Here is a 21,431-nt window from a genome sequence, read left to right on the forward strand (position 1 = left end):
GGTAAAGGTGACAGAGTACTTGCAAGACACAGGTTGTGAACCAGATTCTGCAAAGTGGATTAAAATTAAAATAAAGGAACACTTTGGAGATAGTGTAATAATGACTGGCCTGGAAAATCAATGTGTGGTCACTTTGCGAGACACAGCCCACTCAATTCTTCGTGAATTTCACAAGCAACAAAAATCTAAGAATCCAGAAGACGTTATACCCCTGGCAGGTACTACCACGCAGGCAGTTTTCAGGTTAGAGGCTTGTCTAAAAGCAGCATATTGGCAGTGGGATGATTGGATGAAGATTGGGCCTACTATGCAGTTCTGCCTACTATGCAAATTAGGACATAGGGGAGAGCGGGGCACAACCTAACGCTTTTTGACTTTCTCAGTTTGTGTAAATCCACTTGGGGTTCAGAGTATTTATTGTTTCCCACATTAATTGCACACATGTCTAGTACAATTATGTGGTTTTGTTTCTTTAATACAGTGTATACTTTTTTCTTGATTTACCCTGAAAGAATGGAAGTGAAATGTGACAACATGCCCCATAGGTGGTACATTGTAACATGTGGTGGGGCACAATCTAACATGACCAAATAACAGCTTAAAATGTTATCTGATATAATCAAAAAAATATACCAGACAAACAAAATATTTTGTCAACAAAATACAATTATTAACTTTTTAAAATAAAATAATGGCATTTTTAATCCTTAAAAATATAAGCATTTTTGAGTTTGACTACAAACACATCGCTAATTACAGCTATACAGCATAGCTAAAAACATAATAATAATTAATAATTTCTGAACATTGACTCTCAGCCATTATTCACCCTTTTCTCATGGTTTCTCAAAAGAATTCATAAAAGTATAGAATATAATGGCATATTTCTAATAGGGGCTCTTTGTAACCCATCAGCGCAAATGGGATTAAAAATCGGGCTTGTGTCTTTGCTGGTTAGATCAGCATTAAAGAACATCTCAACTGTTAAATAACAGATATAAGCTTAAAATAATATCGGATTTGTCTTATTTTAAATAAGCACAAAAAACAGAGATGTAAACTAAACTTGAGTAGGAAATTTACTTTTGCTATGGTTAAATACATGTTCAGTGATATCTTCCAGAGATTTTTTAATTTTGGCGCAATTTTTTCTCTAAATAATGTTGATATGGCAACTAGTAAATACACTAAGTTTCATTCTGGCATGTGTGGAAAGGGTTAAAACGTGCGTTACAACTAACCCCGCGTTAGGTTTTGCCCCGCACTCCCCTATTCAATAAGTTTGGAGCTCATGTGCATATTCAAAGTAACTTGTAATACAAAAAAAAGTTACTTTTCATGTATACATTAACTGTGAAAAGTTTTATTGTGGTAGGAGTAAAGGAAAAAATAAGCCTATTTGGGTGTATTTTTGGCATATTCGATTAGTGTATAGCTCATTTGCATGGTAAAATTCATTTTCAAAGAAACTTGTAAAACAAAAAAAAATACTTTTCATTGTGTAAAGTTTCATTTTGATAGGAGTAAAGGAAAAAAAATAGCCCCATTGAGGTCTATTGTTGTCTGGCCTTACTGGCCCACATCTCGGATTGATGAAAATTTAATATATTTCCTCAACTAGGATTTCTTAGGACTTTTAGTATGTTGTTCTGGACACCTCATAGAAATGATCTAAACTGAATAAAATTATTTTACAATTAGTCTGTCGTAAAACGCTACTTTGCCTGGACTACTGTAGCTCTGATGTTTTTTCCTAAAACCTGACTGATTGTGTGATAAAGTATTATGTTCAGTTAAATATATGAACTGTTCACTAATAAAAGTTTCAGATACCTCTGACAATATAGTAATGCAATACAATATTAATAATGGAGTAACAAAAGCAGATTTCCAAATATACTGTAACATTCTGTACTGTAACAGAAAAAGGCTAGCCTTGATTATTAGTGCCTGCAGCTGAAGCATCATCCATTTGAAACTGTTTATATCAGGTCTTAATGCAGACCCTTCAGCACCATCTGAGCTCACTTCTTGGCCAACCAATCCGATGAACTTATTAAGAGCCAACACACAGTATGAGACTGACACCGTCAAGATTGAGTTCATTTATAGCCGAGACAGAGATCTGAAGATGGCAACACAACAGAACGTAATGTTCTGAAATGTGAAATGCACAGACTGGACTAAAGCAGATTTTGAGGAAACCAATAAAAGGTGAGCACCTGCCTATTGATCATCCACTGTAGCTCAAACTAAAGCTATTGAGGTGAAATGTTCCCAAAATTAGCATAAACCCAGTTTAATTTTGAGGTCATATTATGAATATATTCAGGTCTGAAGCGGTTTGCAGGTCTAAGTGCTAAAATGACGTATTTCACCCAAATCGTTGTAAGAATACTCTTACCAAATCGCTGCAAAAGTCAATTATTTCATTATTTTAATCTACATCAACTGCCTACAACTGATTCCTTTAAGCTTGCCAAGCTATCCCCGGCATAAAATCCTCATACAAAGACAGTCTGTTCGCTAATAAATGACAGGAAGACCTGAGGGAAGAGAGAAAAGAAGAGTGAGCGCAGAACAAAAGAGTTAAAGAATGAGCTGGAATAATGGAGAGATTTGCAGTGTAATGGCCCATTTTCACAGTGATATTCATTCACGTTCTGGAATCATCTATGAAATTACCATTTAGTAATGCCGTACACAACCATTCAAAAGTGTGGACAAAATCATCAATACTACATTGTTATCAGAAAAATCCAATACTTCCGTTTGTACTGACAAAAAAACGGGTCGGCTCCCTGTCTAGATTTCATAAAAATAAAAAAAAACATACATAAAATATGTTTTGTGTGTGTTTATGCATCAAGGGCATGTAAACTTTTGAATGGGACATTTTCATAAATATGTCAAATATTAAAACAATTAACAAGGGGGGACAAACAGGAAATAATTATATGTAAATCATGAATATATAAATGTAAATCTGAATATATTAGATACAAATCTGAATATATATTTTTAAGCCTGAATATATAAATGTAAATCTGAATATATAGTTATAACTTTGAATATATAAATGTAATTTTGTCGATAGAAAAACACAAGATACATTTCTAGTTTTAAAGTGCCCCGAATATGCTATTTTAAAGGCTCCTAATTTTGTTTTAGAGGTCTCCCACAGGATAACATGCATCAAAGGTAAAAAAAAAGAAGTACTTTTCTCATAATACACATTGCACATCACCACAGTGTTCAATGATTCTCAAACGACTCGTTGGATGAATCAGTTTCTCGAAATCCCTCCTTTCCGCAAGCTACTCTGCTCTGATTGGCCAGATGGCCCAGTCTGTTGTGATTGGTCTACCGCATCTTCAATTTTACCATATCAATTTGAGGGCAAGTCCGAATCGTTGATGAAACATTGGAAGAACTAGTTATTCAACCCTGACCCAAACCCCCATTGCAAGGACGACTTGAGCAGGATGTTTCTATGATACGATACTCCGTTTGAGGTACATTATAAGATGTAGCAACTGTAATTCCTCACCATCAAGTGCATCCATCAACAAACCCATGTGTATATTTCTAATTTATTGCTGCACATGTGGGAACTGTATCATTAACAGCGTTATTCAACCTGAGCACTAACGTGGATGACTGACGTAACATTAAAGTTTGTAAAACAAATCATGGCTCCATCATTTATCTTTATTCAAAATAGTAAGAATGACAGATCGGTAATAGTGGCCCACAGCTGCTTTTCAGTAGTGTTTCAGTAAGACAGTAATAACGGGATTTAGCCGGTTAGCCCGATACCTACACAATATAAAACACAAAACTACACAGTAGAAAATATATACATCAATAAAGAATCATACTTACAGGTTGTGATTCTCATGGGCAAGCTAGTCCAAATAAAAGGAGTACTGAGCCATCTTTCCACAGCAAGCGTTTTGAAAATCCCGCGTTGAACTCAAGTGGCAACCTCCCCCAGTTTCTCTTGAAGCCAATACAGAAGTGACTTAAACTGCAATTCATCGACTGGTCTCTAGGGACAGGCTCCAAAAGGGAGCAGAAATCTCGTTGAGCCCCATTTAAAAATGGCCAACTTTACAGCAGAAAAAAAAAACATGTTTACAGCCTGGGACAAATTGTGGTTTTAGTCTATACATCTAATTTTGCCCTTTATGTTAATAACTGTGAGGGGGGTGATTTTTTTTTAATAACTCATTTGTTTACTTTATATAAAGCCTTAAAGTTCTGCATAATTAAGGGTGTGGCCACTTTGAGTGACAGGTGGATTATCGTTTGTTTGCTGTATGTTAGTCATCGATATCTGGATGTGATGCGCTGTGACGCGCTGCCAAGATGGCAACGGCCAGCTCGACCCTACTATTTTACGCTTCAAAACTGCTCTTCAGAATCCTATGGATGACGTCATGGACACTACGTCCATATTTCTTTACAGTCTATGGTTGAACTCCAAGCTTTGAGTTGCAGTCGTCAGTAAAATTATGTGTTTGTGGGCGTGTCAGGTTGTTCGCGGGCGGACAACGTACAACATAGGCGGGTATTATGTGAATGTCTGTTCTAGTGACGTAGAACCGTCATGCAGAAAGAAAAACAACTTGTATTTGTTGATTCTTTCTTTTGGGAGACAATAACTATATATCGTGTACTTTCAACTTTGCGGAATGTTTACATTCACAAACAGCTATATTACACACTGCATGAAAGGGAATGTTCAAAAAACCATAATTGGGGCACTTTAGCATTATTTGTTCTTTAGATATTAGTCTTTGAAAGAAAAAAGTATCATCTGTATGCAAGGTGACCCACATTTGGTTTTCGACCGCTGAAAATGTGTACAATTTACCAATTTACTCTTGAAGCCACATTTAAATCTCCATATCTCTGGGACTGAACCATCGAGGAGCTTTAAAATGAAGTTACCAAAAGGAAAGTTTAAGAACCAGAATCCAAAAGGTTATTAAGATATCTTTAATACTTTTTGAGTTACAGGCATGCAAACTTGAGTCAAATAAACACAAGAAGTGATTTTTGCCATTTGTAAACCGCCACCATTGCCTTATAATGCAACAAAGATTGCTAAAGTTAACAGATTTAACTAATAGACCTGTAAAAATAAAATAAATGACGGTCTTTTTTCTTAAATCGATTTTTACACCCCTCTAATTTGTCTCCAAATATCAGGTGAAAATTGTAAATTTGACCTTCTCTACAAAGTAGTGAATTGCTCAGTAAACATACATTTAATATTTCGTCTTTCATCACCATTTATGTTTGTCTTTCTGCAGAAAAACATATGAACAAAATAATAAATTTGATCCGGGGACATCTGGTTGAGTTGACATGGAATGACCCTATATTTAAAAAATGAGATCAAGAGAAACGCATTCATTCAAGTGTGTCCAAAATTTTGGCTGTCTTAAATGACATAGGATAACATAGGATAACATAACGGATACGGAACAGATCCCGTTAGAAACCTCTAATGTCATTTCATTGGATATAAATCTTTGAATCATACGGAGAGTAATACGGTACTCACACAATAAAGCCCTGCAGCAGAGAAAGTGAAGGAAATGGTAAACAGATCAAAAAGAACGAAAGGAAGGCAGAAAAATGAAGGATGAAGAAAATTCCTTCTGGGGCTCTGTAATCTTTTTAGGGTGCCTCTAACACTGCTTCAAACCTCTTCTGGAACATTGGAACCACCGTGATTGGCTAGCCGAGCTTATGAAAGCTAATGTGATTGTGGGGTAGTGATATCTAACTTTACTTTGTGTATGTTGGGAGAGATAGAGAGAAAAAAAAAGAGGTTGAGTGTGCAGGATTTATGGCTGCTAATATAATCACAAGTACTGTTATCTTGTTGTAGGACATTTTCTGTAAGCCTAAGAGGAATCGAAGGCAGCAAAAGCCTCTACCCACTATTATCTAGAAAGATAAGTGAGATCCAAAAGCAAACAGGCAGGCTTTCTAGTTATAGCATTAATCTTTATTATACCAAAAGCCTATTCTCATTCTTAGAGTTGTACTAGTTAAAAATACCCAAAACGCACCCAAGCCTCTTTAAATCATCGACTTTGAGTCTGAGTGACAGGGGTTGTGTCTATCGAGAGAACCCGTCTCTGTCTGCTTCAATGCACGTCTCTGTGATAATGCAAGAGGGAGCGACCCAGCATGACACTCTCTCTGGTTTCAAATGCCATGGCAAACTAAGAACAGATAAGGCAAACAATAGAGAGATATCTCCAGTCTCATCGGTGCAACCACCAAACCTCTATGAAGAAATGCATGGACACTTTGACAGACGGACAATTTCCCTGGCATGGGAGACCACATGTTGGGGAACGGGTTGTGACCTCTCAAATGCTAATTAGCATGACATAAATGTTAAATAGTACTGGAACACTTTACGCTGCACGATTTCATCTTCATGTTTGTGTATGAAAAGCTTACCTTTTGCCATCCACATAACATTTTTTTTCCAAACTACAGGGAGTTTTTAAAAGCAACGTTTAAATGTGCGAATGTCACTGCATTAGATAACCATAACGGAAACGCTAACAGATATTTTCTCACATATATCTATTATTGTTAACTTTGTATTATATACTAACAGAATGTTAATAAATACACCAAAATAATCTCTTCTTGGAGTTACAATTTTTTCAAGACTAAAATCGATGAAATGTTATAAAATGCAAGTGTATGAATCTAAAAGAAAGGCAATTACATCAATATTATAAATGAATGATTTTACACTGTTTACCACCGAACTGTAAACATTTGCATTGTAATAAGACAATGGCAGCTCATCTCTCCTCTAAGTCTGAAGTCCATATGTTTTTTTTTGGCAGCGTTGTAGTTTGGTCTAAAGCTTCTCAAATATTCATTAAAATGTATCCATTTACAGCTCCTCATTAGCATATATAGCCTTTTCCACCCCAAAGCTATGAATTATATAAGGATCGTTCATGAAAAACAAAAACTTTCATAAATAACCAATGAGAGGCCACCTTATTCGACCCAAGATGATAAATGATAAAATAAATAAAATATAAAAGCGTGTGATGAAAGAGGAAATGGGTATCAGAATGAAAGGGGATTCGATTTAAAAGGCCAAAGAAGTTTGAACCACTGAATTGTTAAACAAATGATATTAAATAAAGAACTGAAGAAGTAGGAGAAAGTATGAAAACAACAGAGGCTAAAAGTGACAGGAAGAGAGCAGTGCCAAGCTTGAGTGTGTGTGCACGAGTCTGTGCATAGTAGCGGTGTTTCTGAATTGATTTCGCCAGCCAAAGACTGAGTTTGCATATAATAGGAACAGCTAACAGCAGGGACATTGCATCCGCAATTCTCTGGCGTGAGAAGAAAGCAGAGATACTGGCTCTGCGCACTACCTGAAACCTCGGGCTGAAGGATGAGAGTAACATTCTTTGCTAATTGCTTTGGCACAATGGCACTTTGCACTGCTTGTGTGACAGATTTGAGTCAAAATTCATCTGAAAGCAGTCTGAGTCATTTCAGATTAAATCTTAATGTGTGTAAAGGTGCTTTAGGAAACTGTGGCATTCAAATGAAGACGAAAGAACAAAAAAATAGTAGTAACCACTGCCAGCTAAAATGGCCAGGGAATTTAAATACTCCCACATGCACTAGGATTTTGGCATTGTACAAAGCAAACATTTAAAAGATATAAAACTTGATGCATCCGAGCTGCCAGGCAACTATGGTGGCTTCAATGGGGGATTTAGTTTATCCTCAATTCAATGGGGAATTGATAACAGAAATCACTAGGTTATTTGAGTTAAGTTGAAGTGAAACGCAATAAAAGCAGCATCTAACCGGGCGTATGAATCATTATTTCGCATGAACGCAGAGAATGTTTTGAAATCCGTTAGTTCCCAAAACAAATAATAGACTGAAAAGTTTAATATGTCTTTATTTTTTCCTCAATATGGGCAAATAAACTGCCATGAAAGATGATGTTCATAAAAAGAGGACTGCACATCTCTAAGTTTCCCTGTTATACGTGTTAACCTGTTTCTTAAACAACACAGTGTGGGGTTTTATAGCATTAAAAGAAAAAGAAAAATACACAATAGACTATACTACTGAAATGCTGCCATAAAGATCGCCAAGTTACGACAACCTTGGATGCTAAAAAAGGCAAATCAAAAATAATCCGCTTGTCATACCCCAGAGTTCTGTAGATATTTGTGTCTTGCTTGTGTGTGTGTGAGAGAGCTCCCTGAACACTGTGTGCAATGATGGGTAAATCAGGTGACAGTCTGGCGGCTGAACAGCTCGATGGTGACCGCGCTGAGGAACACTGGGAGGCTCTTCTGATGGAAGAGATGCAGATCTACCAGTCCAGTTAGAGTGCGGGAAAAATCTGTCTCCAACAGCTGCATGCTGCCGCTGCCCACTGGACCAGTAGACTGGAGAGAGAGAGAGAGAGAGAGAGAGAGAGAGAGAGAGAGAGAGAGAGAGAGAGAGAGAGAGAGAGAGAGAGGGGAGAGAGGTGTCTGTTTAAACATTTGTAACATGACTCCAAACAAACTTCAACTGCAGGGTAAAGTAACAAATAAGCAAACAAAGTTAAACTAACAATGTTAACAAGTCTTTTAACACACACACACACACACACACACACACACACACACACACACACACACACACACACACACACACACACACACACACACACACACACACACACACACACACACACACACACACACACACACACACACACACACACACACACACACACACACACACACACACACACACACACACACACACACACACACACACACACACACACACACACACACACACACACACACACACACACACACACACACACACACACACACACACACACACAGAAATAAACTACTACCAGTCGCTAACTAACAGTCACTCCCTAACTAGCTGAGCCAGTTTAAACAGGTCAGTTTAAACAAACCAATTAACCAACCACTACTCCATAAATAGATAAAAACGATTTGTCACAAACTACTAACAGAAACCAAGTAACAAAACTCACTAAAACAAACTTTCTGAACAACCAACTAACATAGGGCCCTATAAAATGCGTTTTATTTTATCCCTCAATTTTTTTTCCTTCAAATTATCATTTTTTTGTGTTACAATTTTTTGCACTCATGAAACAGTTTAACAACAATTTATTAAAAGTTTAACAAAAAAAATTCTCTCTCTCAAATTCCATAAAAAAAAAAAAAAAAAAAAAAAAAAAATCTAATTCCGTGTTTTCCATTTCAAGGTTTCTGGATTCCATTTTAATGATTCAATTATTGATTGTGATTTATTTCTTAAAATAAAGTTTGAATAATTTATCATTACTACTATTATTATCATCATCATTATTATTAGTGTTTATTACATTGTGACGTAGCTTAATTCAACTGTCCAACAGTAATATATTTGTCACAATTCCTTCAAGTTAAACTAAACTTTTATTTTGATGGGTTGCCGTGAAGACCTTTGTATTTCTGCACATAGTTTCTTCTCAAATTAAACTGTAAAATGCTCATGAGTGACTCTCAGAGCCACTCTGGAGATGAAGTTCATGCATTCATGTCCTCTTACAGTGAGACAGCAGAGGCAGAAAACACTGCGAGCATCAACCATGCTTGCTTGAGTGTGTGTGTGTGTGTGTGTGTGTGTGGTAACTGCATCAAAGCTATCTTATGCTGGGCTGTGTAGCTGTAACACACCTCTTACCTCTGATCTCTGTTTTGCTCTCGGTTTGCACTTTGAATATTGAGTCATTTGTTAATAGTTGCACACGTCTCTTGTTGTTTGCATTTAATAAGACTAAGAGAAAAACTTAAATTATTATTTTCTAACTTAAAAAAGAGTTAAATTATGGGGTCACACACAGCCTCAGTCAGAAGTTCTGGAAGCTCATAATTCATGTACAGTAAGGTCTGAAGAGACTCGTGTGAAATCATACAGGAGAGAAGCCAGTCAGATGAGTTTGTTTGTTACAGTGTCTTTCAATACATATGATAATTAATTCTCAGAAAGTAGAACTGAAACGACATTCATTACAAGATGATTAGTTAACGCATTTAAAAATGCACCTGCAGACTATTTTTCCCGTCATGAATTTTGTCATTAAGGATTTCTTAAAAATACTGTGCAAACATTTTATCTCGTTCTCGTGAACCCAATCTCATGTCTCATCTCGTGAGCCAAGTGTCTCTAGTCCACCCGTATTTATTAATCTTAGTTAAAGGTGCAATACGTAAAAAAAATTCAGTAAAATATCCAAAATCCACAAGGCCAGTGTTATATATTTTGTTCAGTTGAGTACTTACAATATCCCAAAGGTTTCCAACTATTTGTAAATCGTGAGAAAATTGCTATTTTAACCAAGGAACCGGGAGTCGCCTGTCGATTGCATCATATCTGCGTTACCCTCTGATTTTATTATTTATTTTGCAGATACGCTTTACTCTCACTGCAGTGTGAACAAGTGTCATAGTAGCCGCCGAGTGAACGCACAGAGTAACGTCATAACATCATTTTTAACACACTCAGATGTATCTAATATGATAATCAGAGCTGCGTTACCTCATACTCATGACTGGAAAAGCGAAAATGGCACCGACGACTGTGGCATAATAAAAGTCCCGCTGCTCGCGAGGTGTGTGTTGCCTTCATCTTATTAATAATCGCTCCAGCTGCCTTGCTCAGCTCCACAACACTCGCTCCTGTTCTGCTTCATACTACAGTAACATTAATAATCTCATCCATGAACATGATTTCTGCCCGAGTCCTATCCCGATTCTTTCCCACCGGCTGTGAGGTGAAGACCACATCTCCCAAGATTCAGCGCTCAAACTTGGCATCATCAAACTACGCCTTTGTTTTGAACAGGTGACCTCTAGTGGACAGAAAAGTTACATAGTGCAGCTTTAATGGTAATCTCAACATTTACTAATACATTATAACGATCAAAAGATGTGTTGGATAACATTAGTTAAGGCACTGTGAACTAACATGAACAAGAACATTTGTATTAACTAAAGTTAATTAGTGCTGTAAAAATAGTAGTTCATGATGTTAACAAATTAAACCTTATTGTAAAGTGTTACCGACTCAATAAACCAATGAACTAATCGCTGCACCATAACTAGTTAAAAACTATTAGTCACTAACCAACATTCGCTAAATCAAACAGTTCCAGTTTACTTATGTCAGGCAGTGAATAATGTAAGCCTTTACTTATACGATAAAATGTACACACATCCCTTAAAAACTTGCACATCTATGAAAAAATAAGCAGTGAGTCTGTGATGAATTGCTTGCCCAGGGTAGAACCAAGAGGAAAGCAAATGCGAAATGAGGGCATCAATGCACAATGGTGCTTTTCCATGTCAAATCTTTTTAAGCCTGACCTCCATAAGAAGTGGTTAGCATCAAATATATTTTACATTTAGAGGGCTTGAGAAAAGAGGGCTCTCATAAAAGATCTTTTTTTGTTGTTGTGTGGTTTACTGTGATTTATGAAGCACCATATTAATGGCACTGCTCTCTCATAACACAGAAAGCCACCCCTCGACACCAGACCTTCAAATACCTGTCCCTGCAAACCGGGACACATGTGGAAATGCCGCTCCTTTGTCTCCAACTTGGTTTTGTTTTCTATTTTCCCAGATCACATTTTAATAAAAGGTCATCCAGTATTTTTTCCCTTTGTTTTTGAGAGAGAGTTATTCAGATTGTGACCTTATCAATGTGTTTTTGTATTGCCACCGCCACAAAAGGGTGTTATGAACAATATTTGACCTTTCTGCTAACAACAAGTTTTTGTTGATGTTAAAACCTTCCTCAAGTCCACATAAGAGGTGAGAGAGGACAGAAAGATAGAAAGGCTATTATGAAATGAGAAGAAAAAACTATTGACTCGGGGTATAGGTGTGTACACAGACAATGGTAGAACTTTCCAAATTAGTATTGTTTCTCTTCTCTCCTTTCGGTTTCATCTCTCCGTTCTCCACGGACATCCAGTTATTTTGCCGCTCCTAGCACTTTCAAGCCAGCAGCCATCAAACTCCACACGTAACTTCCTGCAAACGGCATCTCCCGCTGAGCTTTCTCTCCAGTTTCCTCTCTTCTAAGAGTTTGTTTAAATGCAGCTTTTAGACTGAAGGGGTGTGAAGTGAATAATTACAACATTTTGCATTTGACCCAAACAGCTGTTTTCTCTCTGATGATGTAAAAAGCCATTCATAATGACAGTTTATGCAGTATTGTAGAGAAAGATGGAGAGAGAAAGACAGACAGTGATAGGACGAAGGAAAAATATGCTTGCCTATAGTTTGCTCAAGATGCATTTCAGTACATGGAGTGACACCCGTTACGACTCAGCCCTCGGGAGTTTCCAGGGATTTACACTGTAACAGCCTATATCTCCTAACAAATCCAGAGAGAGTCATGCACGCCACAAACCACCTCCAGCACAAATACCAAATAAATACATAGAGAAGAAAGTAAAAACGGCAGGTCTCAAGAGGAGATTTTACAATACACATTCTGTCTGAAGCCATCAATCCACACACACACACGCACGGAAGCGGTTTCCCACAACGCTCTTACTACAGCAGCACGACACAAAAAAATATTGATTTTATATACACATTATCATTCAAATGTGTGGGGTCCGTAAGACTTTATTTTATCATTTTATTCAGCAAGGATGCATTAAATTGAACAAAGTGTGAGTAAAGACATTTATAATGTGACTAAATATTTCTATTTCAAATAAATCTTGCAGAGTTGGTGAGCATAAGAGACTCCTTAAAAAAAAAAATTGAACAGTAGTGTATATTTGTATGAATTAGATAAAACACTGGGTACCAAGCAAAATTCAGGAATTTTACCACAAATTATTCACAAAATAATTACTCATTGTTTTAAAGGGGTGATGAACTAGCTTTTTTTATACTGTTGTCTGAGGTCAACTTATGATATTTGCGTGGTTTTTACATTCAAAAAACATCATAATGAATAGGTAATAGGCTATTTTCTGCCCTGGTTTTGAGGCTCTCTGAAGAAACGCTTGGTTTATATGTGCGTGCTGCACTGAAGACTTGGAAGTAAATGCCCACGGTTAGGATTGGATAAGATTTGCATATTTAATGAGCTTCAGCTCCCCTCAGTACATGTGGGAATTGTTTTGAAAGCGTGTGGAGAAACGCTCACAGGGCTCGCAAAATGCCTTTATCAAACAAACACAATGATTCATCTCTCATCCACCCGCGATTTATTGGAATGTTATTTTTTTATTACTTGGCCGGCCGATCAGTGAGGAATGTTATTTCACTATTTAAGATAGCCTGTCGGCAGGCCGAGCTTACGTTTTGGTAGCTCGCCTGAAAAACACATAGCCCCGGGATGTTGGGCTTTGCGAGCCCTGGCCCGTAACGTTACAAGTGATCATGAATATAGTGATCAATAACACCTCAAAAAAAGGATTCTCCAGCCTGACAGCGTGCTAAGGTATGTTCAGTTAGACATGTACACAAACAATACGATCTGTAACAATACAATACTATCACATAAAAAAAACATGTTTTTCTCACTTAAGTGTGTTGCATCATTCCTGTCGGATCCAATATAGAAGGCACAGCATTGGGTTTTAATCTAATATGTCTGCAAATCCAGTCTTGACCTCTATCTTGTTTACAATCGATTCCGCGGTGAAATGAAGCAAACAAACGCGTAATGTCTTACGCTCGTGAGCTGGAATCGGCATGTTCATTGCTCGGTAGCACGACCCATTTAGCTCCACGAGTCGGTGGGCTGGCTTGAGGCGGCACTTCAGCATTCGATGACGTCAGTGGTCGACATATTCTGAGATCGAGTGTTTTCTGGGCCTGGTGTCAATAAAAGCTTTTCTTTGACTAACAAGGAAGTTTTCAGCTCCGAAACTTACAGGATATTCTTATATCACGATGAACTTTTATATATAAAAGGCTCAAAGGAAAGTTGATTTCTCAATTCATCACCCTTTTAATTAAATTACTCAAAAATTCACTCCTGTTGATTACTGATATATAATCTGACTGACATACTGACTGTATGATAATGTTAAAGTCCCTGTAAAGTTAAAAAGAAATATGTGTTCTGAGTTTTTCACATTACAGACAAATGTTTTATTAACCACCCAGCGAAATTTGAATCATAAACAAATCCGCCAAGTAAATAAAATAGCTTATCAAAATCTTGAAAAAATAAGCAGCATTCTCTGCTCTCAAACGCAGGGGGCCGCTAGGGCTGTCAAAATAAAATTTAAATGTAGAATATTCGTCGAATTTACAAAAAAAATGCACATTCGAATGCAAAAACTGTGCATTCAAATTTTTGGTAGAGGCACGCGAGACATGATGATGACGTAACTGATGCGGTTTGTTTATCCAGTACAGCACGGTGCAGCTGTAAAAAGGCGTAAAAAAAGGCCAACCTGTTCAACGGCGTATTCAGTCAGACACTGAGCAGTGCAGAAGAAGGCAACCAGGGCTTTTGAGCATGAGATGGATATAAATGAAAGAGAATATACGCTACCTGCTGACGAAAATCCTCTCAGTTGGTGGCAAAAATCATGCGGTATATATGTATCCACATATTGCGCAGCTGGCAAAGACATACTTGGTCATACCTCAGCAAAAAATGCTCAGCACTCGCTGCAGGTCAAGTTGACTGTTTGGTGTTTTTCACCAACAACATGCAGATGTTTAGTGAGTGGAAATGGATTGTTGCAGAATGTCCGTTTGCTATTTTGTGTCCACCTTTTGTGTTACCTAATTTTCCTTACATGCTCATTAATGAAATTATATTTTATTTAATAACAATTGTTTAAAAAAGTTAATGAACTGATTTGCTTGTTGCGCCCTCTTGTGGCCACAGGAGACAATACAGTACTTTTTCCCTCTAACATTTAAATATTGCCTTTAGAATTCGAATATAATTCGAATTTTGCTAATATTTATGAAAGAATTTCAAATGTAGCTTTTCAGACATTTTGACAGCCCTAGTGTCCGCTATCGGCGCTGAAACCACGCCCACTTGCGGGAAGCATACAAGACAATGCTCACGTACAGTTCACGGCGACACCAGATGTTGGCGGGACAAACGAAGGCCGGTGCGGGAGATAAAAGGTTCGGCCCCATTCTGCAGCGGATTATCAGTGAATCCCAGTTGTCTCCGAAGAAAGTTTGTAAAACTATCCGGTGTAAAGTCACTGCAGAGGCAGTCGTTGATGATCCTCAGCTCTCCATCAAGGTAGCTGTTCACAAAACTAATATCCATCGCTTCTTGATATCATCGTTTTTATTTTGTTAGTTGTAGGCTGTAGTAACTAACGGTAACGTCAGTAACTCGAGGGCGAACTGAAGCGAATGCGCTGCAGTTATGATCGTGTTAGTGGAGGAGCAAGGCTCAGGGACTCCAGTGCGTCATCGAGCCAGCGTTTTAGCCCCGCCCAAAAGATTCTGAACACAGCAATGATGAAAAACTGTTTAACGGTCTAACTCCACAATTCAGTACTACACAGTTCACAGTCTTTGTAACGTGTTTCAGCAATACATTTCAAACATTAGAAACAAATCTCAGAATTGCCTTCCTTTACAGGTACACATGTTGTCACACATCAGTTGTGTTGTAACTGCATTGTAATTAAAAATATGAACATTCAATTAGATTTTTTTTGTGAAAAAAACCCCTAACAACAACTAATGGTACAGGCAGTATCATTGTAGGAACTTCAAAAACAAAATTATGCAGAAAACAGCACTGAAGTCATTTAAAGTTTGAAGCGAGCTAAGAAAGCACGTACACACAAACAAATTTCAGATCCAGTTGCATCTGAGTCGTCTGTTGGTGCGAGTGCACCCTGCTGAGCTTAAAGAGAGGAAACGAGAAGCTGTCATTGCATTGAGTGTGAGGCGGAGGTGTGTGAAGAGCAGTAATTGGCTGTTAAATTAGCTTTATCTACTGATTAGGCAGATGTATAATTAGCCAACTGCTACTTGCTAACGGCACATCGTGCTTTACCACATCCATGACATGAGATACAACATGTATTGCAGATAAAAAGCCACATTAGCTAATAAATGACACACTAAATTGTACATATTACACTAGAAAACAAACATTTCAAGTATAAAGTGGGCACAAAAAGTACCATTCAGTTTAAGGGCTGCAACTAACGATTATTTTGATAATCGATTAATTGGATGGAAAAATCTAAACATTTGTATACATTATTTTAAACAATGTTATTCTACATTCTGCCCAGTGCTGTCCTCCAAACAATGTGTCATATAAAGCCTATGAAAACCAATAGAATGTGTATCAATCTATGTAGGCTACACTGTACATAAGCAAAAAAAGGGTTAAAATACAAACAATACATTCTAAACCTTAAATCAACCGATAGCTTACTATTTTTAAGCTGAAATAAAAAAATGATAAACAAAAGCACAATGTTAACTTGCATCAGTTATGAGGAACACACAAATTCACTCATCTGATCATAGTAATTATATTACATAATTGGCCTATAACACCACCAACAATAGTGCCTTTACTGTTACTTCTCTCATTAATATGATTACTTGTGTTACATATAGAACTCTAAAATACTTTTTTGTTACAAATTTAGTGTAGTAATTTGTAACAAAATATTTTAGCAAAATGTGTATTTTAGTCAGAATTATTGCGCTTCATCTGTTTGACGTGTATGCGCCCATCGATGCACATATTGAACTCAGCGAGATGCTTGTCATCAGAATACGCAAAATGGAAATACTCGCAGGACTTTTTAACATTTACAGATAAGGATATAACCATAAAATATAAGTTATGCGCTGAGGAAAACACATGTCAGAGGCATTAAACAGCACATGCATTTGTCAAAGCATAACAGGACAAGACACGGCAAACGCTTACGCTTTTGTTTGAAGCGCTTGTAAATATAAAGCATTCTCATGTTTCGGACAACTTAAATCATGTACCTTTCCGGCAGCAGCTCACTTTGTGTCCTCTGTTATTTTCCATATGCGTTTTATCCATAGAGGCATGGGCGTCGGAACCAATGTGTGTGGGTGGGAAAAGACCCACCCACTTTTTATGATCAATGATATTTGGACCCTCTCACTTTTATTGTCTCTAATTCAGCACATGTCTATTTACCTACCCCAAACCGATAAACACTTATTAGTAAACACATGTTAGACGCTCTATTTCCCCTTTTCTAATATTTTCTTAATTTTTATTGAAAATAAATGCCTTTCTGATCTGATATGTGATGGGAAAAGGGAGTAGAGTGAGTTCAGCAAAAGGCGGATTCGAACCTCGGGTCGATTTGCGTCAAAACTTGATGCTATGCACACTATTGCCGCTCTGAATGATACGGTGATTTCCGTAATTTTGTCTTTACCAACCAGCAAGGGTGTAAAGTAACGAATTACAAATACTCTCGTTACTGTAATTGAGTATTTTTTCTCAGGAATTGTACTTTATTAAGTAACAGTGTAGCAGTGTAGTTTTACTTGAGTACATTTTAAGTGCTGTATCAGTACTTTTACTGCGCTATTTCCCTAAACCTGCCGTCACTACATAATTTTTTATTTATTCTTTCCTGTTAACGTGATTGCCTAAGAGGAATAATCAGCCCTGTGTCCATGCGTCACGCGTGTGACTCCCGTCAAATGTGTGATACCCTCGCGCTTGTGCAGACCCGTCGAGTATAAACAAGGCTTTAGACCAGCCTAGAGTGAGAGGCACGCGTGCTTTATGAAAGGGGGTTGTTGCTGGTTACTGTATGATGACTGAAATCGTGAAATTGCCTTAAACAATTACTAAAAATTGACTGCAGAATATTACATTTCTAATAAACGCACAAATGGTACGTATTCTGTTAGCGCTGCATGAGCTCGCAATGCCATTGGCTTTATTAAACGTAAAATTGTTAATGTACAGCGCTTTGCAAAAAATGTTAATTAACCGCAAGAAAACCTCTTGCGAGAATGAGAATAGTTGCTTTCTCATATATTACATGGCTGTATTTTTAGTGCTAGCAGTCAAAAAAAAAAATTGGAGAAATATGGTTGGTGATCTAATTATTCATTTTTGTTCTTACTGAGAATCATCCATAAAAGAGTAAGTTACATTTTTTATTTGCAGGGTATAAGTTTGAATAACATTCTAGCATAATACTCACTTCTCTTGAGTACTTTTAAAAGGGCTACTTTTCACTCCTACTTTGAGTAGTATTTAGGACAGGTACTTTTACTCTACTAGCACTAAATTTTTTGACAAGTAACAGTACTTTTACTTGAGTATGCTTTTTCAGTACTCTTTCCACCACTGGCATGTACTCCAGTACCCATCCACATTTTTTTTGCTTTTGCATTGAGGGTTTTTCACTACTGTAAGGTGACGCGACTGAGCTGATGGTTCCCCGATTTTTTTTTCTTTCCATATATCTTCTGTGGAAGTCTCAGGACCAAAACATTTTTGACTAATCATTGCATTTGGTTCTTCTCAGAGCTGTTTACGTCCTCAGACTTGTGCAAATCAGAGTTCTCTAAAGCTGGGCCCAGACTACAGGAGGTTTAGGCCAATTTATCCCTCCCGACAATCAGAGAAATAAAGACTTGTCCATGAAATTGCTCGGTTCTGATGTTCGTCATAGATTATCTGGTAATGAGAGGCATTTAAAGATCAAATCTTTAACCTCCCGATCTGCTCATGGACAAATCGGAGGCGCCCCTATGTTATCAAACTTGTGTTATATTTAGGACTTTATATCGGGATGATCAGTTCTTTCAGAATAGCCAATGAGAGAAGTTAATGAGAGCACTTTTGAAATTGTGATAGCAAAACAAGCTTCAGTGTGGGACCGTTGAACAGCGGAGATGGCGTAACGACATGTGGAAGTGTAGCAACACCACCACTGCTTGTATAAAGTGTCTTTGAAAACATGACAACCAGACAGACAAAGAGAAGACCTGGGGAGAAATCGCCTTGGTTTTGAACATGCCACCGGGTGAGTGTAGAAAGCTGCTAGCAAATGTAAACATTACCTGTTGAGACATCAATGATGATCTGCTACATGCATGTTTACATCGGCTTCCTCGTGAGATCATGTGAGGTGCTCCACCTGCCATGATAATCTTAATAATATCTTGTAGTGTTTGATGCGCTACAATTTTCAAATCTTGTAGTGTGTGCATGTTTGAGACTGAGAAAAAAAATCTGTGAAGATTCTCCTTATGTACGTGATGCAACCAGATTTCATAATTGGTTAGGATTTTAAAAAATCCTGTAGTCTGAGCCCGGTTTAAGTTGCTTATGTTCATTATTATTGTTGCTTTGAGACATGGGGTAATTTAACACAGTCTCTTGTTGTGCTTTGCAGATTCTGCTTTGGTTGTGCGCGTTCATATGTTTTAGAGGAGTGGGTTTGGAGAGCGCTCTGAAGGGAGGGTGGGATCTTGGCCAGATGTCTTGGACATCTTTAGCCATATCACCCTGTAGCCCAAGACTGGTTTCCCACTGAAGCTAAGCAGGGCTGAGCCTGGTTAGTACCTGGATGGGAGACCAAACTGGGAAAACTAGGTAGCTGCTGGTAGAGGTGTTAGTGAGGCCAACAGGGGGTGCTCGCCCTGTGGTCTGTGTGGGTCCTAACGCCCCAGTTTAGTGATGGGGACACTATACTGTAACAAGCACCGTCCTTCGGATGAGACATTAAACCGAGGTCCTGACTCTCTGTGGTCATTAAAAATCCCAGGATGTCCTTCGATAAAGAGTAGGGGTGTAACCCTGGCATCCTGGCCAAAAAAAATGTGCCCATTGGCCCCTGTCCATCATGGCCTCCTAATCATCCCCATATATATATACACGATTAGTATCATCCCTCAGTCTCCTCTCCACCAATCAGCTGGTGTGTGGTGGGTGTCCTGGCGCAATATGGCTGCCGTCGCATCATCCAGGTGGATGCTGCACATTGGTGGTGGTTGAGGAGATTCCCCCCTTCTATGTAAAAGCGCTTTGAGTGAGTGCCTAGAAAAGCGCTATATAAATGTAATTAATTATTATTATTATTATTATCATCTTACGCTTTCAAAGTTAGCTCGCTATTGCTAGCTATCTGAAATCGCCTACCCTACCTTTAAGACACATTGTATGAATGTCACCGCATTGCACTCTATTTTACAGTATGTGTACTTACAGTGTCCTTACTAAAGGCCAATTTATACTTCTGCGTCGAGTGCACGCAGAGGGTACGGCGTACCCTACGCATAGACGCGTTGGTTACGACGTACCCTACGCCGTACCCTGACGCGCACCTCTCCAAAAATGTAACAACGCGTCAATTCTATGCGGACCGCAAGCGCTGTGATTGGTCTGCCAGAACCCTTCCCTCAGGTCAATAAATAAATAAAAAATCTGCGATAGGAGTGTGTGTGTGTGTGTGTGTCCAGAAATTGGATGACAGTTCCTTACGTCTGCTATAACACAATATTTTGCAGTCCAGCGATTCTTTATGGTAGTAAATAAATACATAGATCCGCTGAGTATAGTTTATTTATTTTCTCATTAAAACCAAAGATGTTAATCAGTAATTGTATATCAAGAACAGGGACACATTAGGGTATATTTCGTGAATGAAGTCTCCGCAACAGCAATCGATTGCTCGAGCCACCGCTGCTGAAAACAGCGCCACGATGTCCGCATGATTTCACAAACACATTCCAGCGCCAGATCGCCTTATTTAACTTTACTAATCAACTAGAGATGCTTAATTTGTATTAGATACAACAACTCAAGCTGCAAGAAAAGCCGCTCTCTCACTGCTGCTGATATTCCGACATGAATGTACAGATCATAGACCGTAAAAAAATATGGACGACGCGACTTCATTGACTTCCGCTGACCAAAGTTGAAGCTTTCATAGGCCCGCTCACGGCGCTGACATCTTGGGACCGAGTCTGCGCAGTAGCGATCTCGGGACCGGAGTTGCGCAGTAGAGAACAGGAAGTAGACACGCGATTATCAAAAGCCCGCCCACACTCTCGCAGATGCAGAACAATTAATTATGTTGGTGTGAAATAAACAGTTATGGAAGTGTAGAAATCAAAGCTAAAGCTCCAATCTCCTCCCAAAAATCCAGAAAAAAGTCTGTTAGTGCCTCAGTGACAACTTCACTCAGAGAAGCCGTCAATCTCAGCTGTCAATCATGACGTCACACCCCCCGTTTTTATAGCATTAAATAACTCACTAAAACTAAACTTATTTAAAAAACGAACACTTGAAATGAAATTATTGTAATAAAAACTGCCTAAAATGAC

The 21,431-nt window shown here is 38.1% G+C and overlaps 1 protein-coding gene across 2 annotated transcripts in view; it reads right to left on the bottom strand.

Moving 5' to 3' along the window:
• Window positions 1-4,987: 4,987 nt before the first annotated feature.
• Window positions 4,988-21,431, bottom strand: part of mad1l1 (mitotic arrest deficient 1 like 1) — a 130,485-nt gene continuing 114,041 nt past the window's right edge. Inside the window, exon 18 of one of the 2 annotated variants that reach the window (XM_079813494.1) lies at window positions 4,988-8,477. In XM_079813494.1, the coding sequence (XP_079669620.1) occupies window positions 8,316-8,477 (162 nt within the window). In that variant the 3' untranslated portion in view covers window positions 4,988-8,315. The remainder of the gene's footprint in view (window positions 8,478-21,431) is intronic. The other variant, XM_079813495.1, reaches the window with a different exon arrangement.

The sequence above is a fragment of the Gobio gobio genome (genome assembly GCF_949357685.1).
Source record: "Gobio gobio genome assembly, chromosome: 3".
NCBI classification, from domain to species: domain Eukaryota; kingdom Metazoa; phylum Chordata; class Actinopteri; order Cypriniformes; family Gobionidae; genus Gobio; species Gobio gobio.